Raw genomic sequence first — 26,000 nt, 5'->3', positions numbered from 1 at the left:
TGGATCCGGCAGTGGGCGGGGTTACATGTTAGGCCCCGCCCTTTCGCTACCCCATTCTGGACCCAACAGGGGGCGGAGTTAAATGTTAGGCCCCGCCCGATCTCACTTCCGCATGGCGCGGTTTCGCCGCGCAACGGAACTAGCTGACTGCTACCATAAAACGACATATTTCACTTTGCGCTTAACATTTTGAGCTCAAGCGTAATACATGATTCGTACTATTATCATTCTATTAGATTTGGTCCTGTGGTTTCTCGTAGATGCTGTAAATGTAAATGTAAAAATGTCATTGGCTATACAAATTGATATTGTCGAAACTTTAACACGATCTAGATCATGATCTAACAGTCTCTGTTTTGAATACCTGCTTCATTGCTCCCATGACTTCTTGAAAGTGAAATGATTGTCATTGTGAAACACAGCACAGCACGAAGTGACACACGGTGACACAGGGAAATGTCACCGTGAAAGGCGCCCGGGACGGTGCTTCTGATTACGGGTCCGTTTTCTTACCCGCTGGGCCACCACTGACCCAGTAAAAAGCCACTGTAAACACAACCAAAGTTTTCTGCTTTGAATGTTAAGTCGAATGTACGGCTCGGTTCTGAGACAGTTCTGATGTGTTAATTGACGCTGCTGCTGTGCTGCTGCAGGTATAAAACTGACCGCTAGGTGTCAGTACCCACACGCTCTATAAACCGTGACAATGTCTGTCCGCGTTCTTCTTTTTCATTCTGTTTTATGATGCTTATTGGGTTTAAAATGCAGCTGTTTTCGTTCGTTCGGGCGGGTGTGATGCGCTCGGAAGGGGCGTGAAATGTCACCAGAGAAACTGGTACTGGAGTTGTGCAGCGAGTTTAAGGCGCTTGTTCGTGGCGACAGCAGGTGACCGCAACCTGTTTGAAGGCGTCCAGTGCAGCAGCAGGTGAGTCACGCCAATATGGAGCACTGATCTCTGGAAATTCATTCAGAACCAATATGCATGATTAAAGTTTTTCTTGTAGTGTAATGTAGTAAAATACAGTGCAGTGTTTGCATTGTAATATGACACTGCTTTGTACCTGTAGTGATGGGGCTTTGTGGCTTTGTAGTGTACTTGTAGTGTAATGTAGTAAAATACAGTGCAGTGTTTGCATTGTAATATGACACTGCTTTGTACCTGTAGTGATGGAGCTTTGTGGCGTAACCGGCCTGCACTGCAGGTCCGTCCAGTTTTCTCATGTGTTCTCTGTAAATTAAAAGTCAGGATTTATGGAAATGTCAAGATGCAAAGAGTGTTGAAAATAATAAGCTTGGAAAGCCTTTAGTGAATTGTTATCGATGACCTCTAATGACTCCGGGAATCTGTTGGCACCAGACCACCATGGTCTGGCTTGTCACGATGACCCCATATGATTGTAAAATTTTCCGCATGGTCACCTGAAAACCTGTCCAGACAAGGTGACGTCTGCTATACACATTAAATGTTGTTTATAGAATGATTACTTTCAGCCATCTATTTTGTAGCTGTGAATACTACAGTAGGGACCATAATGCCTTATCTCCTGTCCTCATACGCAGAGTTGTCCCCTGATGTGTAGCACTTCATTAAAAGAGGGATAATTGGTTGATTTGGTGTAGATATGTACTGTAAATCCCTCATACAGTTTGGTTTGGATGAGAGGACTGGGCAGGGTGATGGTTAACTTCTAAGGTGAACTTTCTGTATGTGTGATCATAACACACAGCTCTGTGGCGGTCTATACATCATGGAAAAAATAATGTAAGAAATATTATTTTCAAATATTTAACTTTTTTTCTAAAAATGATTGGGAGAACTTTGGGCAGGGCAGCCACATGATGATGTGAAGTCTTTGTCCTGCACTTGGACTAGAGCTCTGGTCCCTTAATGCTATGTCCCCCATCTTTAAACATAAATGTTGTAGTTTGTTCTGGGGGCCATCAAATATTTTTGAGTGTGTTATGCCAGTTTTAGTTCTGTGAACACGGCTTGTGTTGGAAGATTTTCAGGGGAATTCCTTGACATCGCTGTTCGTTCAGGAGCAAGAATTTCTCTTTCAGTTTCTTTTTTGGCAAAGTGGAAATACCAAATGAGTCAGAATTGCTAAAATGAACGTCCGAGTGTTCCTGATGTAAGAATGTACCAGGGGGACGTATATATAATCACAGGGGATCTTTCCATTCTGGGTTTAGTGTCATGTGTTATTTCTGAGCTGATTGGTTGTGGTATGAAAGCTTGCGTTAGCATTATTAATCGGCGCATGGCCTCACTGTCAGCTTGCTCCCTGATGTCAGCAAGCTCCAGCCTGGTCTGATTCACTCTCCTGTCACCCCAGCAATTGCCCTGTAGTAACCTCTCATCTGCACAGCTAGTGGGCCTGACATGACCATATATGGGGAGTGACTCTCGTGGTGTGAGACAACCCAGCCAATGAGGCTGAGCAGAATGGCGGAACCCTAGTGTGTGTCTGCGAGTGTTTGGGGAAGAGGGGGCAGGGTGTGGAAGGGCGTGGCCAGCTGGAAAGCCGAATGCTGTGGGAGTGGGTGAAAATGAATGGGGTTCTAGGTTCAGTTTGAATTGAGCACCGGTTACCGGTAAATGCCCTGGCCACTGAATACTAGAGACTAGGAGCCAGAGAGACCCATCTTCCTGATGCAATGTAAGTCTTTTTTTTATTTCCTCTTAACATTGTGGTCAGTCCTGCGTACAACCATTTCCTGATGTGCCATTGCCATTGTCTGTCCTCTATTCATGCCTAAATCACAGATCCGGAAGTGTGCGTATCATTTCTGTATTTCATGCTATATTGTATGTGAATGTTTTATGTGTGCACACCTGGAGGAAGAGGATAAGGGGCAGATGTAAAACGAATGGTGATCAGAAGCAGCAGCCGTGTTATTCGTGTTCGTCTGGTCAGTCACTCTCAGCATCAGGGTGTAAAAATGTCACTGCAGTCACATCGGTCTGTGTGTGTGAGAGATAGGGCGTGGCACCATATGCAAATGTATGGCACCAAAAAGCTCATGTTTTCATAGGAAACCCTGCACAGCGACCACACCCTGCTCAAAAAGACGCCTTGCATAGCAACCGACATACCTGTTGTGCATATGCTGCTTGTGGGATAACCAGGATGTGTTTTATGGCCATGTCCATTATTCTTGTGCCGGTTCTCCAGGGGCTTAAACACACAGGAACGGCATCTGAACGGAGAACCCTGCACCACACACTCCAGCAGGGAGACCTAGATGATAAAACATGGACAGTTGGACAGTGTCCTGTGAGGTTTTACTCTCTTTAGGCCCGTGTGGGGCTAGTTGTTGTGGAGGAAAACAGATGCCCACACCGCGTCTTAGCAGATGCAGCTCAGCTCTTCTCTCCTCCCCCCTACACAACAATACACACACAGACAAGCCGCATTACCACGCTACACCACCCAAGGGACGAGACAAGCTGCAGGTCCTGGCAGATGTTCCTCTCCAGTCAGTGACTGGCAGTGTCTGGTTGTGGCTTATTCATGGACTGTTCCACATCTAGGAAGTGGTGCCAGAACACAGCAACAAAAGACGTGGACAGATCAGGACAGCACGTGCTTTTCCAGTTGGTGTAGGTATCATGTGAGTCCTCTGAGGGGGCAAGCGGTGCTGTCATGGTGTTTCTGGAGCAACAGCAGCAGGGCATTGTTTTCAGAGGTCTGCTGCAGTGCAGCTCAGATTCCGAGCATTTCCTGGTCTTCTGACTTAGTGACCTAGCTAAAATTAGTGTGTGACAGCTCCAGGAGTGAACATCTACTCTACTCAGCGGTTGTAGAGCAGATGGTTGATCAAGACCAGTTTTGCCCAGTCTCATTATTACCTTGATAAAAGATGGCACACGCGCAGGATCTGGTTGGCGAAGCCAGTTTCCCACATGATCTCTGCTGTCCACAAGCCCCGCCTTCTCCCATCAGCTTAGAAACTGAACTGAATACAGATGGCAAGTACATAGCAGGAGAGCAGGTTTCTGGAAAGTATGACGAGCCTGTGGGGTATGTGATGTGTGTCTCTTCCATTCATGCTGTAAAATGTGACCAATCACATGATCCTGACCTGAACATGCCAAAAACTTGGATCTTGGCATTTGCACAGTGTCCTCAGTGCGTCACCCACGTCAGCACAAGCATTAAATGTCCCTCTGTTGGGGACTGAGTCAGAGGGTACTGCCGACCACACGCTAACACTGGCCTGTCTCCTCTCTGCAGTGACTGTGTGTGAGCCCACTTCCATGTCTGCTGCCTTGGTTATGGACCCTCCTCTGGGGGACGCCTGTAGGACAGAGGACAGCATGCAAGATGTCAAGATGGAATCTGCGGCTCAGTATGTACCCTCACCTCATTTTCTCTCAGGCAAACTGGTCCATTTGAGCATTGTTAATATGACAGGAGAAAGGAAGACCATCTCTTAATCTCCTAGAACAGTTATACCAGAACCACGGTGTTCTAGTGAATCAGCTGATCTCCTTGTTTCCTGATCTCAGTGAGGATTCAGCATGTGAGAGAGAGGAGGGGACGTGCCAGCCCAACATGCACACGACACCAGGTACGCATCTTATTAGCTGCTAATATGGACCCACTTTATGGGTCACTTCTTTTACTTAAGAGTTTTCTGCATTATTTTGTCATAAAAAGTTTATGCTAATGACAATGACCAATATAGTGTGCCTGAAATATTAACACAAATTCAGAATTTTCAGACTTTATGTCTGGGCTCCAAAAAGGCGGATTTTATTAAATTTTTTTTAGCTATTCTGGACTTGCTTTTACATTTCCAGCATTTACCAGACGCCCTTATCCAGAGCGACTTACAGTCAGTAGTTACAGGGACAGTCCCCCTGTGGAGACACTCAGGGTAAAGTGTCTTGCTCAGGGACACAATGGTAGTAAGTGGGGTTTGAACCTGGGTCTTCTGGTTCACAGGCGAGTGTGTTACCCACTAGGCTACTACCACCTTTTATGTTTTGGGTCATTGTCCTGCTGCATCACTCAACTTCAGCTGACATACAGACTCTCACATTATCCTCACACTTGGAAATTCATCTTCCCCTCAATGACTACACCCGGCCAGGCATTGATGCAGCAAATCTTGATGTTTCCACCATCATCTTGGTTGGGATGATGTTTTCATGATACATACTGTATTTAGTGCCCAGGTGTAGAGAAGCATATTCTTCCCAAATAACTCCATTTAGGCTCATCAGTCCACAAAACCTTTTGCCTTTTTCTGCAATGTGCCTTTTCACAAACGTCCTTCATGGTGTCGTGTCATAAACACTCTGCTTGATGAGTTTTTTTTTTTACTTATTTTACAAGTGTTTCCTTTTCAAGATGAATTTCTTAAGTCTTTGAAGTGACTTTGTAACTCTTTCTAGTTGTATGTAAATGAACAATGCTTGACCGCTGATCCCCCGTAAGCTTTTACCTGGAGACACGGCTTATATGGGCATATTCTTCTTGTGTGGAGCAAACCTGAATGGAATTAGCAATATTAGTTGATTATGGTTGTTCTCAATCAGAATTGATCATTTATCTCAGGCACATTTTAATTGTAAATACCCTAAATACACATCACATTTTATGACAAATTAATGCAGATAACCATGACATTCAAAATGCCATTGCATATGACCGCAGCTGAGCGGTTCTAATAATAACGGCTCACCTCGCAGACAGCCTTCCTCGTCCAGTTTCCCTGCCCGTGTCATTTGGGGCTCCTGACCTGTGGACGGCGCAGCGGGACGGCCAGGTGCGGCTGAGGATGGGCGAGTCTGGGGTGGCCGCCGAGCCTCCTGCCACAGTAAACCAGGTCTTCGCTTCGGCTGTCGAGCGCTTCGGAAGCTGCACCGCGTTTGGCTGGAAGGATGGGGAGGCCTGGAAGGTCATGAACTACCGGGAATATTACCAGCAATGTCGTACTGCAGCCAAGGGCTTCCTCAAGGTCAGTACCTGTACAAGGTACACATACGTCCCATAATTCGATGTTGATATGGAGAGATATTCTGTTTTTCATTGAGCATAACCATGCTTTTGGATAAAGCTAAACCTGCTCTCACAGACTGAAACTGTGTTTGACCTCTCGACCTCGATCAGGCATAGTCCTCTTCACACACAGTGTGTGTGAACTATACTAATGCAGTATAGTTTTAACAGGCGTTGCAGCATCTCAGCCAGTAATGTTGCTGGTTTTATTTTTTATGAATCTGTGTCAGATACAGTCAGTTCCCTGATATGCAGTTTGTGCAATTTTAAGTGCCTGTGTTGCATATTGCCAAGTTAATAGCAGCAGTTTGGCTTGTTTATGGTCTGGCTCTTTATGTCCAAGGCTTGCGTAACTTTTAGGCCATGATTGTAAATGATAATCACACAGTCTCACGCTATGAGGAGCCAAAGGTCATAGACCCCTGTCTAGTGGGTCCTGGGTTCAATGAACGCGTTTCAAAACAGAACATTCAGTTCAGTCCCAGGTCAGGATGTTTCAGTAAGTATTGATGGTCATTAGGGTCAGTAGGTTTATAATAGAATGTGAAGAATAGAGTGAAGTGAGGTGAAGACATGGCTCCAGAGTAGCTCCAGTTGACCTGGCATATGTTACAGAAGATGCTAGAAAACATCTAATTAGTCAGATCAGTCTTTGAGGCCACTGGGCTACTACCACCCCACAGTTCTCTCTGTTGATTGTTCTCTATGTTCATGTGTGTGTGTTGACAGCTGGGTTTGGAGCGTTGTCATGGTGTTGGGATTTTGGGCTTCAACTCGCCTGAGTGGTTCATGGCTGATATCGGAGCCATTCTGGCAGGGTAAGAACATGTGTCTGAAACTCACTCACTCCCCGAATCTCTATATCACTCGTTCACTCACTCCCCGACTCTCTCCACCACCCGTTCACTCACTCCCCGACTCTCTCCACCACCCGTTCACTCACTCCCCGACTCTCTCCACCACCCGTTCACTCACTCCCCGACTCTCTCCACCACCCGTTCACTCACTCCCCGACTCTCTCCACCACCCGTTCACTCACTCCCCGACTCTCTCCACCACCCGTTCACTCACTCCCCGACTCTCTCCACCACCCGTTCACTCACTCCCCGACTCTCTCCACCACCCGTTCACTCACTCCCCGACTCTCTCCACCACCCGTTCACTCACTCCCCGACTCTCTCCACCACCCGTTCACCTACTCCCCGACTCTCTCCATCACTCGTTCACCTACTCCCCGACTCTCTCCATCACTCGTTCACCTACTCCCCGACTCTCTCCATCACTCGTTCACCCACTCCCCGACTCTCTCCACCACTCGTTCACTCACTCCCCGACTCTCTCCACCACTCGTTCACTCACTCCCCGACTCTCTCCACCACTCGTTCACTCACTCCCCGACTCTCTCCACCACTCGTTCACTCACTCCCCGACTCTCTCCACCACCCGTTCACTCACTCCCCGACTCTCTCCACCACTCGTTCACTCACTCCCCGACTCTCTCCACCACTCGTTCACTCACTCCCCGACTTTCTCCCCGACTCTCTCCACCACTCGTTCACTCACTCCCCGACTCTCTCCACCCACTCGTTCACTCACTCCCCGACTCTCTCCACCACTCGTTCACTCACTCCCCGACTCTCTCCACCACTCGTTCACTCACTCCCCGACTCTCTCCACCACTCGTTCACTCACTCCCCGACTCTCTCCACCACTCGTTCACTCACTCCCCGACTCTCTCCACCACTCGTTCACTCACTCCCCGACTCTCTCCACCACTCGTTCACTCACTCCCCGACTCTCTCCACCACTCGTTCACTCACTCCCCGACTCTCTCCACCACCCGTTCACTCACTCCCCGACTCTCTCCACCACCGTTCACTCACTCCCCGACTCTCTCCACCACCCGTTCACTCACTCCCCGACTCTCTCCACCACCAGTTCACTCACTCCCCGTCTCTCTCCACCACCCGTTTCCACTCACTCCCCCGACTCCTTCCACCACCCGTTCACTCACTCCCCGACTCTCTCCACCACCCGTTCACTCACTCCCCGACTCTCTCCACCACCCGTTCACTCACTCCCCGACTCTCTCCACCACCCGTTCACTCACTCCCCGACTCTCTCCACCACCCGTTCACTCACTCCCCGACTCTCTCCACCACCCGTTCACTCACTCTCAGACTTTCCATCACTCGTTTACTCACTCCCCGACTCTCTCCACCACTCGTTCACTCACTCCCCGACTCTCTCCACCACCCGTTCACTCACTCCCCGACTCTCTCCACCACTCGTTCAGTCACTCCCCCGACTCTCTCACTCACTCCCCGACTCTCTCCACCACCCGTTCACTCACTCCCCGACTCTCTCCACCACTCGTTCACTCACTCCCCGACTCTCTCCACCACTCGTTCACTCACTCCCCGACTCTCTCCATCACTCGTTCACTCACTCCCCGACTCTCTCCATCACTCGTTCACTCACTCCCCGACTCTCTCCACCACTCGTTCAGTCACTCCCCGACTCTCTCCACCACCCGTTCACTCACTCCCCGACTCTCTCCACCACTCGTTCACTCACTCCCCGACTCTCTCCACCACCCGTTCACTCTCTCCCTGACTAACTAACTGACTGACTGACTGACTCACTCTCTCACTCCACCACTCACTCACTCACTAACTGTGAGTGAACAATAAGAACATTAATGATAACAGACAGGCTTTAATAATATTCATAATACAACATAAAAGTGAGTGATGCAAGAGTGATGCTACTAGCATTTCTATCACATCCAGATCAGTATTTCAGGGTTGAAATTTAATGAAATTTTACATAACACAGAACAGTAAGGAAGTGTTTGATTTTGCGTTCTGGTTTCAGTGGGTTTGCAGTTGGCATCTACACCACGAACTCCCCAGAGGCTTGCCAGTACGTGGCAGAGAACTGCCAGGCCAACGTCCTGGTAGTGGAGAACAACAAGCAGCTGCAGAAGATCCTGCAGGTACACACACACACACATACACACAGATAGTACACTTTAAGACATTTTCATTTGTGTTCACATAGATTTAGGTTGCATGAGATTTAAAGAGATGACATTTTTATTCCTTTGTAACGTGAGAAGTGCACGTCATGTGCACGCAGAGTTTGTCTTGTGGTTCCCTGACTAGCTTGATAGTTTTCATCAGTTAGTAGTAGTATGAACGCGTCCTTGCTGTGTCCTCATTCTGTCATTTTTACTCTGACAGTTATAGTGCACATGTTTTATTGAGTCCGGCATTTGCTTCCTGACGGCCCGGTTTGTTGCATGTCCAATTTCCAAAATACACAATATAAATTCATTTTAGTACGAATTACTGAACTTGTAATTAAATATAAATTACCATACCAATTACCAATCTACTTGTGTTTGTGTCCCTGCTAGGTTCACGATCAGCTGCCGCACTTGAAAGCCATTATCCAGTACAAAGATGCACTTAAAGACAAACTCCCCAACTTGTACACGGTGCGTGGAACTCTGCTCAGTAAAAGGCTCCACTCGAATTTAAACAGTGTGTGAAAATGTCAATTCTGTTCCTGCAGTGGGAGGAGTTTATGCAGCTGGGTAGGGAGGAGCCTGATACCCAGCTTGATGAAATCCTTGCTTCCCAGAAGCCCAATCAGTGCTGCACACTCATCTACACGTCAGGCACCACAGGCCATCCCAAAGGAGTCATGCTGAGCCATGACAACGTAGGAGCTACTGAGCACCCACATGATGCCACCGCACCTCTGGGAATAAATGCTGAACTGACTGAATTTATTCATAAACATAAAATGCGCATAGAAGAATTTAGGAAGGACTTTAGTGGGGTTAAATTAGTTTAGTTGCTTTAAAAACCGCCCACGGTTTTTGTTTGTCTGTGTAGCTGACATGGACAGCGTTGTCCACGGGCCGCACTGTGTGCCTGACGGATGCCGATCAATCACAGGAGATTGTGGTCAGCTACCTTCCCCTCAGTCACGTCGCTGCCCAGATGGTTGACATCTGGATCACTATGAGAGTGGGTGGGGCCACATACTTTGCACAGCCAGATGCTCTGAAGGTAAACTTGTGTGTTACAGTACAGTACATGTGGTGCGCTCTCTCTCTCTCTCTCTCTCTCATTAACACACACACACACACACACACTGTGCTGTTATACCCAGACCAACAAGTACACAACTATCAATGTGGTGTACCTTCCTAGCCAGCAATGCCGACCACGGCTGGCACCATCTTCTGGGAGGATATATCTTAGTCAGCTATGCAAAGACAGTTAGTTGAATCATTCTGCAAAGAGCAGCTCAGCATAAAATAAGTGTCAGTCGAACCCATCCAGTCATCCCAAAATGTGTGTTAAGATGGATATTATATATACACACGCACACATAAACTGTCTCCTTCTGTCTCCTGTTTTCTTCCTCAATCAAGGGCTCTCTGGCTAACACCCTGCGCGAGGTTCGACCGACAGCCTTTATGGGAGTGCCGCGAGTGTGGGAAAAGATGCAGGAAAAAATGAAAGCCATTGGGGCCAAATCCTCCACTGTGCGCCGAAGAGTTGCCTCCTGGGCAAAAGACGTAGGGCTGCAGACCAACATGATGAAGATGGAGAGGTACGTCTGTGCAGCCTTCCCTGTATTGGGACAGATCCCCGTCCTCGTGGTTTCTGTTTACCTCTCTGACTCCTCCTCCACCAGTAATGGTGCTCTGCCCCGGAAGCCACTGAACTACCGGCTTGCGAAGCGTCTGGTCTTCCAGAAGGTCCGTAAAGCACTGGGCCTGGACCGCTGCACGCGCTGCTACACAGGGGCTGCACCCATCACCAGAGACACACTGGAGTTCTTCCTCAGCCTGGACATCCCTGTCTATGAGCTGTATGGCATGAGCGAGAGCACGGGACCTCACACCATCTCACTGTCTGATGCATTTCGCTTAACCAGGTACACACACACGCCTTCTCCTTCGCTAAACCTCATCTGCTTCTAAGTAGCTTGTCCGTTTTCTGGTGACCAAATTCCCTGTGTTTTCAGCTGTGGAAAAGTCATTGGCGGGTGCCAGACAAAGATCTGTAACCCCGATGCAGAGGGAAACGGTGAGATCTGCTTCTGGGGCCGCCACGTATTCATGGGCTACCTCAACATGCCTGACAAGACAGAGGAGGCCCTGGACAAAGACGGCTGGCTGCATTCTGGGGACCTGGGCAAGCATGACGAGCAGGACTTTCTTTTTATCACTGGACGAATCAAAGGTGTGTGCAGAGATGATCGGACAGACCAGGAATCATGGGAAACCTTGTTTGCATTCAGTGTCTTCACTATTGTTTGAACAGTTTCATCATGGTGCAAACTTTCTATTTTACATGTAAAATGTAATCTTCTAAGTCCACAGGTGAGCCTTTACCAACATACCCAGTAGCACTGTAGTCCTGCCTGTCTGTACATGCTGTACATGCTGCTACGAAAAACATCCAAACCTACAGGCATTGTAGCTCCACAGCTTCTACAATTACGTCTTTATCCAGAGCGCCTTACAATCAGTAGTGACAGGGACAGTCCCCCCCTGGAGACACTCAGGGTTAAGCTCAGGGACAGAATGGTAGTGAGTGGAGTTTGAACCTGGGACTTTGTCCTCTTCTGGTTTATAGGCGAGACTGTCGCCTACTTGGCGACTACCACCCTCATTCAGTTCTAGAAGTCTCTACTGAAGGACCATGAACAACGTTTCATATCTGTGAATAAGATTACTGGTGGTGACTGTAGATCCCGGAATTTCCATCTGTTGTTCATTCATGTACTTGTGTGTGTGCAGAACTGATCATTACAGCCGGAGGTGAGAACATTCCCCCAGTTCCCATAGAAGATGCCGTAAAGGAAGCCATTCCTCTCATTAGTAACGCCATGCTGATTGGAGACAAACGCAAGTTCCTGTCCATGCTGCTCACGGTGAAGGTAAAAAACGGGATTTAAAGTGTCATTGTAATCCCTCATTTGGTTGACGAGGACCTGAGCCGTCTGTGTGTGTGTGTGTGTGTGTGTGTGTGTGTGTCAGGTCCATGTCTGGGCTCCAGTGCTAAATGGCATTACCAGTGTCCCATGCCTCTGTAACCTTTCACCTTTGTGAAACAGATTGCGCTGTTTGTTGGGTGTGGGTGGGTAAGACATCTAAATGTTACCCAACAGTCTCTGCCCTCATGGTTATGAAATATCTAAACTGATTGAGAAATGTGTCCAGTTAATGTCCCCTGCTCCCTACAGGTCACAGCACATGTCATCATCCATTCAATAAACCTGGTATTAGTTTAGACTGGCATTGGGCATTTCTGATAACCTCTTACCGACATCGTTGCTGCAATCTTGTGGAATTTCCACAATGAGGCAAAAGATGAAATGATTGTACATAATAAACCATGTATAAGCAGACAGTCCCATTCTTTCTTGTTTGTGTGTTAATATCAGGTCATAAACCTGAGAATTACTGACTTTCTTGGAACTGACCTTTGACCCCTCTCCCCTGCAGTGCCACATAGATGGTGAGACAGGTGCTCCAGAGGATGAGCTGACCCCCGAGGCCGTGGAGATCTGCCGTAAAATGGGCAGCAACGTCACGCGGGTCTCTGACATTGCCGGTGGCCGCGACCGACTCGTCACTGCTGCCATCCAGGAGGGCATCAACCGCGTGAACGAACAAGCCACTTCCAATGCCCAGCGGATTCAAAAGTGGATTGTGTTGGAGAAGGATTTCTCCATCACCGGAGGAGAGCTTGGTGAGTGTCTGTGCCCTGTACTGAAGACCTTCACATTGTAATACAAGGCATAGACTGGTTAACAGGAAGGGACGTTTTTTTTTTTTTTAAACAGGCCCCACCATGAAGTTAAAGAGGCCGGTGGTTATGAAGATGTACAAAGAGCAAATCGAAAACTTCTACAAGGAGGTGGCAACGCCCAGCACCCCTGACAACCCACTGCCCTCCAAATAGGCAGCATGGCAAGCACAGATACGTTCCCAGACGAACAGGCGCACTCCAGCGCGGCGTTTCACCAAACAGCCATCATTTTAGCCACATGTCATGACTGTCCAATAAGAAGCCTAGAGAAACCCTGTTCTGTAGAACACACCCCTTTCTTCTTCATTGTGATGGAATGGCCATCTTTGATAAGCCATTAATGAATTTCTTTAATGAAGTGTTTGTTTTAAGCTAGCGAATTATTTATTTTGGAATAATTAATGTTCATGATTTGCTACTGTCATTCACAAACAGCAAGAAATCCAAAACAAAACCCAGTCAAGACTTTTGGGTTTTTATTGACATAATGCTTTTTTATTATTATTTGCCAAAGCATGTCATTGTCTGACAAATGAATATAGGAATGATTTTTTTTATCCGGATGTTATTTAATTGTACAATTTTCATCATATTTCTACAAGAGAGCTGATAGAGCTTGAGAGGGAGATTAATTCTTTACTGGTGTCTTATTTATTTTTGGGCTGTGATATTCTTGAAGCCATATAATCCATCATTGTTGGGTGTGCAGCAAACCCCTCCCACCAAAGCCATACATATCATTCTGTTCTCATAGTTTCTGAAGTTAAGCGAGTATGTATAGTTGTCAATGCCTTGATGCTGTGAAATGCTTTTTTGTATGTGTTCAGTAATGTAAATATGTTGAAAATGCAGATAACATTCTTGCTTATATGAAAAATGAAATCCAGTGTGTGAATTGTCACCCCCAACTCAACACTTCTTGCACCTTGAAGCAACATTTAAATCTCAGAAGCCAGCTGTAACTAAAGCTACATATTCAGCTACATTTAGTCATCCATACTCTTTCAAATTTATTATTTCATGTCTACAAACGAATTTTACACTTTACAGCATATTTATGTAGTACTGAGATAGGAGTGGATATCAGGGAGGATAAATTATTTTTAAATGAGATGTTAAAAACACAATGCTACATTTACAATGAATAATTAATTGTGGGGACTGTATATTTATGTTTAATATGCTAATGCACTGAAATGAAGCCGTCCTGATTAGTTAAATGAAGCATGAACGACCCTGGCTGTGGATTTTTATCGCATGTGGCAGGGAGAAGTGAAATAAATGCCATGTACTCTACGAGTTGTGCTTCTAGTTAATGAGTGACAGCGAATAACAATGATGTCCTTGTCACTGCAGTGTCAGACTGAACAGTCAACACTCATAAAAGAGACATTTGAACAGTGATTACAGAAATGAGGGGGAAAAAAAAAAAAAAAACACTCTAGACACTAACAGTACTCAATGACTTTATTACTTATATGACTTTAAAATTAAAATAACTTTGTCCTTGATATAACTTGCATTATAAAGCCACATGGTGGCGTTGTATGCCAAGTTTAATAACACCAGATTCAGATCTGCCGTTTGCACCATTGTGGCTTTTATCCCATTATGGACCCCAACCCTCGCCCCCCCGCGACATCACAGACACACAGGATGACCCAACAGCACACAAAGAAGAAGAATTTCCTTTCCATTCTTCCATCCCAGGAGTCAGTCTCAGGTTCAAATCCACACAGTAGATAATTCTACTTCCACTTGTAATACAGTGATACGGACACGGCCTCCTCCTGCGAACACCGGAATCCAGTCCCATTCGGAACTAGAGGAAGGCTTCAGTTTGTGCCTGGGAATGGTAACCATACCTCAGAGTACAGACCATTCAAAAGACAAAAATCACCAATAAGAGTGACACTCTCCTGTTTGATCGCAATAATAAGCAATGCTTTTGTACAAAACATTTTTTCCTTGCTGGTCAAAACTCAGTAACTATGAACACGATACAACATTTAGGGAGCTTCACTAGGCGTTAAACTCTATAAGTATAATGACAAAACATGCCGATTTAAAAACATTGGCAAAAATCAATTAATACCATATTGCATGTAAATAGTATATAAAATCCTTAAAAATACAGTTTAGATAATTACTTAAGTACTTAAGTCACCACAGTCAAAAGTGCAGGTCCATAAATAAAAGATTGACTGTTAGTTGACTGTGGGGTTTATTCACATCCAACCCCACCTTCAGGACATGTGGCCGACCAAGTGCTGGGTCAAAGGGGAAAGTTGAGAAACCCAGACGTCTCTCTTCCCCAAACACACACGATCAGAAGTCCTCCAGCAAGACCTACTCCCATACATCCCACACAAACCGAGAAGCCAGCCCGCCCCCGCCGAGGAGACGGGCCGGGAACTCACTGCAAGCCAGGCGAAGCAACTCTTAAAGCTATCAGCATCAGAATAAAGCCACCGGTCATATCTAACTAAACAAAACAGGGGACAGGAGGGTGTTGGTGTAGCGGTGGACCACGGGGAGGGGAGAGAAACCACCCAGCAAACACACAATACCAAGGTCATGACTTTCAGAGTGCAAATAAATATTTCTCCATCAGACAATGGCCACAGGCATATAAATTATTAGTGGCACAGTTTTTGATTCTGTTGACTCACTTTACGGCATCATAAAGCAGAAGAACATGTGTGTTGATGAAGCAGGACAGAAGCCTAGTCCCAAACCAAAAAAAATTAAAAATTATAACATAGGAGTCTTCTCTGGCAAAAGGCATAATCAATGCACAGAATACAGTAATATACAGACTATCACATGCATATTTGTAGTTAAAAAATTAAAGGGTTATAACCATTAAAACATACCCAAAAGATAAAATGTGAAATGGAGGTTTTGAAATATGAATAAAGGCTGGATTCAGTTAAATAAAAGACCCTCGTAAAGAGTAAAAAGCACTGACCAATCCTAAACACAGTCCATCTGAGCCCCTCCCACCTCCTTACACTGGCAAACTGATGAGTGTGGAAAGGCACTAAGATCTAGTCCTAAAAAAGGAACAAAGGAAAAACTAAGAATACATTCATTTTCCCCAACCACAATCAAAAATACTTCAAAAATATCTGTAGAAAAATAAAATATTTAAAAAGTGTGGCCCCATTGTTGCGAACTCAGTCTGTGAGGGTGTGGCTACTTCTTCCTCCTCAGGGTTGCAAAGGCATGTGGACTCCGCCCTGCAGTGAGATTCAGCCCTTACACATGCAGCAGGGGAGGGTGGATGGGTGGGGTTGAGGTCACGGAAATGACCCACGGGAAGAAGCCGAGCTACAGCTTATTCAGAAAAGGCATGGAGGTGGTCTCTCTCTCTCTCGCACACACACACACATTTACTCGAGGTGGTTCCTCTTACTACACCGCACTGTAAAGTTCGAGGGTAAAGGTGAATTAAAAGAACAACATTCCCTGGCATCCTCCTATCAAACACGAGGGGAAGATTTGAACGTTGGAACGAGCTCCTGCTGAGGAGCATGAGAGTGTGTGTGTGTGTGTTTGGGGGGAGGCAGGGTTCAGGACAGTTTGATCGGGTTGGGGACAGGGAGTGTGGACGAGGGAGACTGCATACAGAAGCCCCTCCCCTGAAACCTGCAGCCAGTCGGGTCCAGGCAGATGGGAGCGTACAGGTTGTCCCTCAACGTCTCTACTGACTTCACAATCCTCTAATGCTCATCTCTCAGTCTCTGCGCACTCTCGCTCGGGTTCCGGCAGGCTGCAGGGTGTGAAGGAGGAAGTCCCGCCCCCTTCCTGACTGATCTCCACCAGCTGTCTGTCACGTGGCAGTGGCCTCCAGGTAGCTCTGTAGTTTACGGACAGTCGTCTCGTCCAGGGAGAAGAGGTCAAAGTCGAAGGTGGTGTTTGTGACGTTGAAGAGGCCAGTCTCCTCAATCAGATTAACAATCTGTCATCACAAACATGTAAAGTTATTACAATGAGTGCAAAAGATGATATTTAATGAACGTGTGATGTGATGGCGTGAAACATTTTAGATGGAGACCTGCTGCAGGACGTTCCGTTCCCTCAGAGCCATCAGTCTGCGGTGTAGGTCTACCAGCTCCTCAGTGTAGGCCTGCAACACACAGGAGAAATGGTGATATCAGCTACATCTCCACATGGACAGCACATTACCACCTCCCATGCCGCAACTATTAAAGACTGAATAATAATTTATACAATCTCGTGGCAGATGATCTCCACACAGCACCATCCTGCACTGTTAATGTTCTGGGGTTGACAGGAAGTTGTTCTGTAAAACTCTTTATGATCTGCATATGAAATATTCAACCAAAGTAATATTTAACAGCAGTATCTATATAAAGCAGGTCACACACACACAAGCCAGAAACATGAATATGAAATGAAAAGGCTGATTTACCCTTCCTACCTTGTCGTATCCCTTTTTCAGGACCTTCTCTGGGCGGCAGCAGGGGTCTGGACTTTTTCTACCCGAGACCTGGATGAAGCAGGTGGAAAGATGGAGCTCATGATCAAGAGAACAACCATTCCAGAAGCTAGTAAACATAATAGAACTGCTACACATTTGATATCGAAGGTTAAATCCTTGACACAGATATGTATGACTGGAGACTGGTACTGATAAATCCTGATTAAATAAATCTTAAAGTCATGTCTTAAATTCAATTTGTTGTTGCCCACCTTGTTATTGGAGGAGCTGTGCTTTGGGGGTTGAGGGTTTGGGTCACGAACAGGACGATGTGGCCCGTCACTGCTGTCACTTTCACTGTCAAGGCTCAGCCTAGAGACCCACACCAAAGTCAATGGATAATAAAGAGATCCAAAATATACTCATCATACTTTTGGCCAGGTAAGTAGTTGGCACAGGCTGTGCGTGTGTGTGAGAGAGTGTGTTGGGCTTGTCATAATACTACAACTCGATACAGATACTAAGGATGGAACTGGTTCTATGGTTCTACAGGGGGAGAAAAAAAAACAAAAAACACACAGGAACTTTAAATAAATAAAGAATACTTTTAGATCATTTAAAAAAAAAAGTTAGAACACCTTATGTACGTACGTATGTATATATGAAACTAATAAATAAATGAAAAAAAGTATTTTTCTTAAAATAACTTAAAAAATAAAAGCCTTCCTCGCTTCTCATGGCATTAAAGTGAAGAATATATGTGCATTGTGTAATTACATAATTACAAAATGAGGAGTGCGAAGACAGCCATTCTTACAGTGTTGTTGACAGTAGCAATTAAAATATTCATATTACAACTGAACAACTTTATTCCAATCTCAAAACGCAAATGTTTCAAATACTCTGCTAAAACAGTCCTGCTGCTTGCTTTGATTGTGACAACTTTGAAGGAGGGATGCGTGGTATAAACGGTATCCCTCCTCGCGAAAAGCCGTGCCACCTGCATGAAACCACGCCTACTTGCAGCATGAGCCAGAGCACACGGCAGGGTTTCAGCGGATCCCAAATTCAAATGATGTCAAGATGTAACATGGTGGCTTTCAGAGTACACGTGTTCATTTTTACATTTACACGTGTGCACGAAGGCACGGAACCAGGTAAGTTGTACTGATCGGGTACTGACAGCGCACATGGAAATGACAGAAAATAAAACTTGTAATCCTGGAGGGACTGCATGATAAAACAATATTCTTAATGTAAAATCTACAGCTAAATATATAACATTTGAGGATTTAATCACTCGCATCACACAAATATCTGGTATTTCACTGGCCTCATGGGTGTGACAGTCCACTTTCAGTAGAATTGGCCAGATATTTTATCTGGTGTATGGTTATGCTATATGTTGATGATCCTGCTGCAGTGTTTTTACTACGAACACGTTGCCCTTTCAGAAACAGTTACATTTGAATGTATTATATCCAGCAATATATACCGTCTACAGTCTCTGGTTCAATCTATATCAATTTATAATGAATTTTATGCAATATCACACAGGCCTGGTCATCTGATATTCGAAATCCTTCCAGACAGTGTTCTTGCTTTATACATTTTCTAGCAAGCTTGATGCTGCAGAATTAACGCGGGAGCTGCTTTTCACCCGCTCTCATGTTTTTCTCTCTGTTGAATATTGTTTTAGTCTGCTGGAGATTTCCGGAAACCGGCAGCTGCAAAGCTGGAATTATCCGTACCAGTGCTAATTGATATCAAAATCTATATAAAATTTTAGTATCTGAGAATGATGCTCTGATGTTCCATGTCGTTTTTGGACATCTAAAACCGACAGAATGAAATGAGGCTCAGACCGTGAGTCTCGGGTGGGTGGGTTGGTTTTGACCGGCGTATCTTCCTCAGAACTGCTGTCATCATCATCAGATTCCTCAGACTGCAGGTCTTCCACCATGGAGCGAAGAGGACCTGAGAGAGAATCCCATATTTTAGTTTCCCCCACAGTGATGAGCATGCCTGGGATCTGGCCTGCGAGAAAATCAAAGTTATTCATACTCACCTTGGCCCTGTTTCTGCAGTGGCTCAAAGTCAGAATCCGAGCTGGAATCCGAGCTGGACGTGGAGGCGCTGGAGGGGGCCGACTGCTGCTCAGACAAGAAAATGGACAAGATTTTATCATACTGCTCTGGTGTGCCTTTCCGCTGCATGTTAGATACGCTGTAGATACAATGTAGTAAACCACATTCACCTCCTCTTCAACTGAACAGTAATATGTGATCCATGTAGGAGTTATAGGTCATTTACCAGACACCCTTATCCAAAGTGCCTCAAAATCGGTAGTTACAGGGACAGTCCCCCCTGGAGACACTCAGGGTTAAGTGTCTTGCTCAGGGACACGCTGGTAGTAAGTGGGGTTTGAACCTGGGACTTCAGGTTCATAGGCAAGTGTCTACTACCACAATTATGACCAGTCCCTGAGCCTTGTCCCTTCAAAGTCCCTCAGTCACACTTTTTTTGTTTCCAATTGAGATGAAATGTCACGCCATAAGTTTACCAGTTAGACTGTACCTGCTGTAGTAAAGCCAGTGTGTATGAAAGTTCTAAATTCTAACATGCTCAAATAAAGGGTCTCACTCCACTCCTACTTAATAAATGACAGAGCTTCGCATAGTTACGCCCCCCAGTATGGCAGGGTCGTTCTGTGCCAGTACAGCACCACCCACTCACTAAGATCATCTCAACTGCACCCTGTACCAAACTAAAGACTCGTGGCCTTCAGCCCTGACTCTGAGCTCTGCTTTCTAAGCAGCAACTCCGGATGCATGTGTTCAAGCAGGGATAGAATATTTTCCAGGTAAATGTTTATACATGCATTTATCTGTGTGTGATAGTGAAGTGATTGTGATACACAGCAGCACAGCACACAGTGCACACAGTGAAATGTGTCCTCTGCATTTAACCAATCAGCCTTGGTGAGCAGTGGGCAGCCATGACAGCACCTTGGCGGATCATGATTCGAACCAGCAACCATTCTCTTATTGTGACATGTCTTGTAAGCCTTGTCTGTAAAAGACACTATTTAAATATATTTTATTTGGAAAAAAATAATGGAAATAAATAAGAATATGAAGAAGCACCCTCAGGCATATGACTGGCACAGGAAATGCATGGTTCTAAAGATTGGGGCATGTAAAAATAATCAAAAAGTTTCAGCCAAGTGCCTGCATGCTTACGAGATTGTAAAGTACCAGGTACTGTCCACCACTTTGGACTGATGGAAAAACGATGCAAAAGAGCCGGGTCAAGCCTAGCTGGTACCACGAAGTAGAAAAACACCACACACACCTCAGACTTAGATGAAGCCTCATCTTCAGAGTTGGAGTCATCTGATTCCAGAAGCTTCTTGGGTTCCTTCATGTCCTGTGGGTCAGGTTTCACTTTTGCCCAACGTCCCTTTTCTTTTGGGGGCTTCTTGTCTGTGAAAGATGGTGGTGGTGCAGAAGAGGACACCCTTGGGGAGGTGCCAGTGAAGGCCACCACACCGCCTTTGGGTGCTTCAGAGCCAGCCTTTTTTTGTTTCTTTGTGCTGGGTTTAGGTGACTCCACAGCAGAAGGACGCTTGCTGGCAACTTTGGCATCAGGAGCACCACCCGCTCCTCCGCCCCCACCTCCCCCAGCTCCTGTACCCCCTCCTTTAGGTGACATGCCCTCCTTCAGAGTCAGTTTGGGTTCCTTGAATGCAGCCCGGGGCGGGGCCTTATTCTCCTCCTTCACTTTAATCTCTGAGGGTTTCTTGGATGAAGAAGATGACGATGATGACGAGGGATCACGGCCACTCTTGCCTCCAGCCCCACTGCTGCTCACCCCGCCCCCATCACGATCACCGGCCATGGCCTTGCTCTCAGAGTCCTTCCGTGGGCGCTCGCGGTGCTCCTTTGCCAGTTTGTGGGGTTTCAGGCCTTTACTGCCAGTGCTGTTGTCTTTACTGGGTTCCTGCAGTGAACATTTCAAAACAGAGCAGTAGGTGTCCCTGGTTCGATCCCGGGTATCAGCAACACTTGGAACACATTGGCCAACCTTTCTGACCACTACAAATTACAAACGCACTTTATATTTATTAATAATGTAATTCATTTTGATTTAATAAGGCCCATAAAGGGATTTCTAGAGACTATATCTAAGAATAAAATCTAAGAATAACAAAAGGACACTGGACAAACGGAACAGACCTTTGAACCATAAGGACCCTTGGACTTCTTGGGGTCTGAAAAAGCAGAGAGGGGGATTGTGGGTAGCATGGGGTAGTCTGGACTGGGTCTGGATACTGCCTCGGCTCCCTCAGGTACCACCAGCATCTACAGAAGCGAGGGACACACAGGCACAACTCCTGAGGACAGTCCAGCAAATCAGAAGAAAGCCCTTCCGGTGCTGCAGCAGTCTACGCACCCCTCCCGCCTTGATAAGCTTGCGACGGAATTCACTGGTGGGGTTGTTGAAGGTGAGTTTCTCGCATCGCAGATGATTGACAGGTGGGTTGCCCTCCAGGTTCAGGAAGAGGTCATAGTTAAAACACACTTTCTTTGGCTCCTCCTGCAGCAATTCCGAGAACCGTAAAAATGGTAGAAATGTTTTCTTGAATCAAGATTCATATGGACCAAGTAGGCTTCACTAAGAATACATCTGATAATATGTAAATATTCCAAAAATTCTCCCTTCAAACAGAGAGAGACTGAAAACAATATAACATATACTGATACAAAAATCTGCCGCCATATAAATACAGTATTTTTGAGTGATTATCTGAAATAACAATCTTGTCCATTAACAAGATCAATTATTCAGATTTCTTCTCCAACCTTCGTAAGGCCTTAGTGCTTTAACAATTTAATCTCAGCAGCAGTATGTGAATAGCCCGAGAATAAATACCGTAAAATTATCTTAACAGCAAAATAATGATTACAAATATAAACAGAAGTCAGCTTCATAGACACTATACGTATTGGTGCCAGACCAGTTTTCACTCTTATGAAAGAATAATCTATAACAGCGAAATGCCAAAATAGGATGTGTCGCAATAATCTCGTCAAAATATTATTGCCAATAGACAGCTAAGTAGTATTTCCAGGGCCATGGCAGTGGGCTGCCTTTCCAGGAGCTCTGTCTGGAACTCACATGACCTTTTTATTATTCTAGCATATCGATTATTACCTGTAAAACTGAATTGCAGTCCTGAACTGTTATGTTAAAGAATGAAGAGAATCCCTCGTTCCAGTAGTTCACCCACCTTATTCTTGAAGTAAACCTCAATGGGCATCAGGAAGCCAGCATAACCGGACTCCTCAACCTTATACGGGGGCTCTTTACACACTATTTCAAAAACATGGGAAAAAGTGTCATTAAAATGAGAAATTCAGAATTCAGTCTAATTTTGCAACCTATTTTGGATTAATTTTCAGACATTTTAACACAGTAAAAAGCCAGCCAATGCTAACAAGTCTCACAGCCTTGATCTGCAGTTTACATTATTCTTCTGCATAGTATGAACATGTCATCTCATACAGGACAGAAACCACACTGTCTTCTGTTTATCCCTATTTTCCATATCTGGTGACTACTGCTGACAGCCTTATGGAGCATTTCTATAAAAAAATACCAACAGAAGTCCTTCGTCATAATTGGGGTCACTTGCCTCTTTTGGGTTTTGGGAAGCTCTCATGAAGCCGAAATACCACCTTTTCCACAAAGTGCTGGATATCGGCAGCATCTGGTCCTCGCACGAACACCATCCAATCATGGGTGAAACCCTCTGATGTTGCCTTCTTCCTCAGCTGCGCTCGGTGACCAAGCTCCAGTTTTACCTGGACTGTGCACTGAACACCAGAGACAAAGAGAGACGGGGAGAATCCTTGAACTAAGGCACATTTTGTTTGGTACCAGACATAGACCTGACTTGGACCATGAAGGACGTGCAGTGAATAAACAGAGTTAGACATTTATGATAAATTGATATTTCAGGAAAACTTCACATAATCATCCATTAGTAATGTTCATATCTACCCCAACCGTGATTAATTTGCCCTCATATCTGTGAATATTCGGTCAATATTCAAGACAAAACAGTCCTGAGTGAATCAGTCAGGTGCAAGCGTGTGCACACACACACACACACACACACACACACACACACATCAGATGAAGACTTGTTCATAGACACCCACTGGCCAGTCCCTGCTGCTGCTGTTCAGTAGATTATAACGTCTCGTCCTCTGGCCCGTACCGTGGTGATGTTTAAACCTCAACTCTACAAAGCAATCTCAAACAGGCTGTTCATAATGTTGGAATTTCTTTCTTGTCGAGTGACAAACATTCTTCCACCCAATATCCAAACGGTGGAGGATCAGCCTGTGTCTTCACATACAACCCACCAGATCCTTCAGCTCAGCACATAACCCTCAGGATCTTTTAAGAACTTTAAATGATTGAATCCTTGATTGTGCAGCTCAACAATCCTTCCACGTTCAAAGACAGGAAGCCTTTTCGCCTTTGCCCACCAGGAGGCCATGACAGCGCGAACAACGACAGAAAATGGCATGAAAGCCAGATTGTTGGTCATTATAAGATCTTGCTCCTTATAAGATTATAAGATCTTGCTCCTTATTCTTCTTTTTGTATTTTAAACATCTACTTACTGTCTGGTTATTTAGCCACATTTGGTTCCGGAGCACACCATGATTGCGGTCTTCCTCTCTTTACTAAATTAGTAACCCGGTTTCATAGTCTTTGCATTGTTGAGCCCAGTGTAATTTACTGAAGTCTCAAAGTTTATACTCGCCTCACTCTGGATTCTTACCTGCCCCTAAATCCACAAGGCACCTGAAGATAATGTGGGGCTGTACAGATTGGTAGGCCCAAAAAAAGGAACGATAGACATGGACAGGCTCAACTGGTCCAATGTGTCTGATTAACATCATAATTGCAGCACTGACCAGCATGGAAGGTTAGGTGACAGGATTGAGATGTGCCCGTCTGGCACTGCCAGTCAAAATCCGGGCCGTGACATATGGGTCACCTTTTGAGAGCAATAATGCTCTTTAAACTCCAGACAGCAGCCACCAAAGCCTTGTGCAAATGCAGACAAGCAACGACAATGTCACACAACCAACGGAACAGCAACTGGACAACAATGTGTAATAACGGGCGGACAAGGTCTCTTCTACAAGAGGGGGCTGGTTCTACTGGACTGGTTCTACTCTACTCCATCTTGATGGTGACAATGGAGCTACAATAATTGACCATCAGATGCCACAGTACACAGTAATTCACTGGTACTAATAGTAACTATAGTAGTATAGTAGTAACTAAGAGCAAGCAATTCATGAATTCCTTGTTTACTAAATTAAATAAATGAAATAAAACCAAAACATTAGCTGCAACCCTGGTAGCTACGAAAAGAGATATGAAATGTTTGTCACAGCTACTGCCTTACAAGAGAAATGCTCTATATGTTACGCAACCACTATATCAACAACTTATAACAATCCTAATATTATAAACTGTTAAAATGTGGTATTTACTCTGTATTGTAGTTAGATGTGCTGTTGGCTGAGAGGTGTATCGAGGTATTTGAAATCTCCACCTCTCCTTATATGAATTTCTGAATGAATCACAAATAATCATTAATTATCATTAACTGATCGATTCAGATTCCAATGAACAAAAAATTAACAGGACATTCTGAAGTTAATGCTATTCTATCAGAGCTAACACATATTATATGAGAATGCGGGCTGAGGGATATTTCTTGTGCATTTGGATCATTTTACTGTCCGAGATGATCTTATTATTGTACTACCTTTAAGAGGGTTAATATAAGCAATGTATTAAAGATCCAGCCAGGCTTATTAGATCTGAGAAAAGCGAGCCCCAGGACGCACCGACGTAAAAACGTGCAGCTCCTTTAAGGGGCCTGTCTTCCTGCTCCAACCGGAGACGACAGTCGCACCAACACTTTTAAAGGGTTCCTGCCCGCTACGGCGCGCTTTCTGCGGGCAGCCGGGGAGCCAGGCGCCGTTTTAAACGGCCCGGGGGCAGAAGCTGCCGGACTCCCGTCCCGCGGCTATTCGTTTTCGGTCGCTCTGCTTCTACAAGAGGCCGTAAACGGCGTCTTTGTGTCGGCCCTCAGCGCGGTGCTGGCGGACCCCGGTCTGCCGGTGAGGAGCAGCGACAGGCCGGTCAGGGTAAAGCTGCAGCTCGCCTTTCTTCCTCCCTTCTCCCGCAGTTACCAGCTATTCGGTGCGGAGCGGCTTTACCTGGTTCTCCATCCTCCTGTTTATTTACAGCAGCGGGCTTTTGTGGGCTTCTTCCCGACTCCTCATTGTGTGTCAATTTCACCAAACCGGAAGCCAGACAGTCCTCCTCCCCTCCTCTCACTCTGGCATGCAACCAAAACAGAAAGCTGGCCTGTCCAATCACATCCTCCCGAGGTCAAACGCTCGGCCTCTCAGCCAATAGCGCCAGGAGATGGGCGGGACTTCCGGCAAGTGGAATTTACGAGCCGCTGACCGTGTGTCTGATTGAATTAGGGATGTATCGCGTATCTGCTTGGATTGAATTAGGGATGTATCGTATATATGCTGGGATTGAATTAGGGATGCGCCTGTATCTGATGGGATTGAATTATCATCCTAGATG

The 26,000-nt window shown here is 45.6% G+C and overlaps 2 protein-coding genes and 1 long non-coding RNA gene across 9 annotated transcripts; 1 reads left to right on the top strand and 2 right to left on the bottom strand.

Annotated features, from left to right (window-relative positions):
• The first annotated feature begins 733 nt into the window (after positions 1–733).
• On the top strand, positions 734–14,149 carry acsbg2 (acyl-CoA synthetase bubblegum family member 2). Of its 4 annotated transcripts, none has more exons than XM_029000281.1 (15): positions 734–925; positions 4,239–4,353; positions 4,450–4,575; positions 5,702–5,970; positions 6,741–6,829; positions 8,889–9,009; positions 9,433–9,513; positions 9,591–9,740; positions 9,917–10,093; positions 10,462–10,643; positions 10,728–10,970; positions 11,061–11,278; positions 11,839–11,978; positions 12,547–12,793; positions 12,888–14,149. In XM_029000281.1, the coding sequence occupies exons 2-15, from the start codon at positions 4,329–4,331 to the stop codon at positions 13,004–13,006; spliced, it is 2,187 nt and encodes a 728-aa protein (XP_028856114.1). In that variant the 5' UTR covers positions 734–925; positions 4,239–4,328; the 3' UTR covers positions 13,007–14,149. The 4 variants fall into 4 exon arrangements, with proteins under 4 accessions (XP_028856114.1, XP_028856112.1, XP_028856113.1 ...); XM_029000279.1 differs by having other exon boundaries at positions 880–925; positions 4,514–4,575; XM_029000280.1 differs by lacking the exon at positions 734–925 and adding an exon at positions 2,002–2,660.
• Positions 1,170–3,519, bottom strand: LOC114801860 (uncharacterized). 2 transcript variants are annotated; one of them, XR_003751635.1, is made up of 3 exons: positions 3,422–3,519; positions 3,098–3,242; positions 1,170–1,228 (listed from the first exon to the last, which is right to left on the bottom strand). It is a non-coding gene; the product is annotated as an uncharacterized LOC114801860 (long non-coding RNA). The 2 variants fall into 2 exon arrangements; XR_003751634.1 differs by lacking the exon at positions 1,170–1,228 and adding an exon at positions 2,808–2,965.
• Positions 14,150–14,302: 153 nt separating the features above from the next.
• Positions 14,303–25,764, bottom strand: mllt1a (MLLT1 super elongation complex subunit a). Of its 3 annotated transcripts, none has more exons than XM_029000282.1 (12): positions 25,619–25,764; positions 22,999–23,179; positions 22,594–22,676; positions 21,756–21,899; positions 21,539–21,664; positions 20,655–21,302; positions 19,369–19,453; positions 19,166–19,277; positions 17,573–17,672; positions 17,292–17,369; positions 16,914–16,985; positions 14,303–16,817 (listed from the first exon to the last, which is right to left on the bottom strand). In XM_029000282.1, exons 1-12 carry the CDS (start codon positions 25,628–25,630, stop codon positions 16,689–16,691), a joined length of 1,770 nt encoding a protein of 589 aa, XP_028856115.1. In that variant the 5' UTR covers positions 25,631–25,764; the 3' UTR covers positions 14,303–16,688. The 3 variants fall into 3 exon arrangements, with proteins under 3 accessions (XP_028856115.1, XP_028856116.1, XP_028856117.1); XM_029000283.1 differs by having other exon boundaries at positions 17,301–17,369; XM_029000284.1 differs by lacking the exon at positions 21,756–21,899.
• Positions 25,765–26,000: the final 236 nt, after the last annotated feature.

This window comes from Denticeps clupeoides, chromosome 13, assembly GCF_900700375.1.
Source record: "Denticeps clupeoides chromosome 13, fDenClu1.1, whole genome shotgun sequence".
Lineage (NCBI taxonomy): Eukaryota > Metazoa > Chordata > Actinopteri > Clupeiformes > Denticipitidae > Denticeps > Denticeps clupeoides.
This window is presented reverse-complemented; position numbering and strand designations above follow the sequence as displayed.

What these genes read in the sequence shown, in the direction of transcription:
- mllt1a (XM_029000282.1), bottom strand. An exon ending in AGGGTCCTTATGGTTCAAAG is followed by an intron (nt 21,303 to 21,538) that starts GTCTGTTCCGTT and finishes TGTTCACTGCAG; the next exon opens with GAACCCAGTAAAGACAACAG. An exon ending in CCACCCACCCGAGACTCACG is followed by an intron (nt 17,673 to 19,165) that starts GTCTGAGCCTCA and finishes GTGGGTCTCTAG; the next exon opens with GCTGAGCCTTGACAGTGAAA.
- acsbg2 (XM_029000278.1), top strand. An exon ending in AAGATGGAATCTGCGGCTCA is followed by an intron (nt 4,354 to 4,513) that starts GTATGTACCCTC and finishes TCCTGATCTCAG; the next exon opens with TGAGGATTCAGCATGTGAGA. An exon ending in ATCGGAGCCATTCTGGCAGG is followed by an intron (nt 6,830 to 8,888) that starts GTAAGAACATGT and finishes TTCTGGTTTCAG; the next exon opens with TGGGTTTGCAGTTGGCATCT.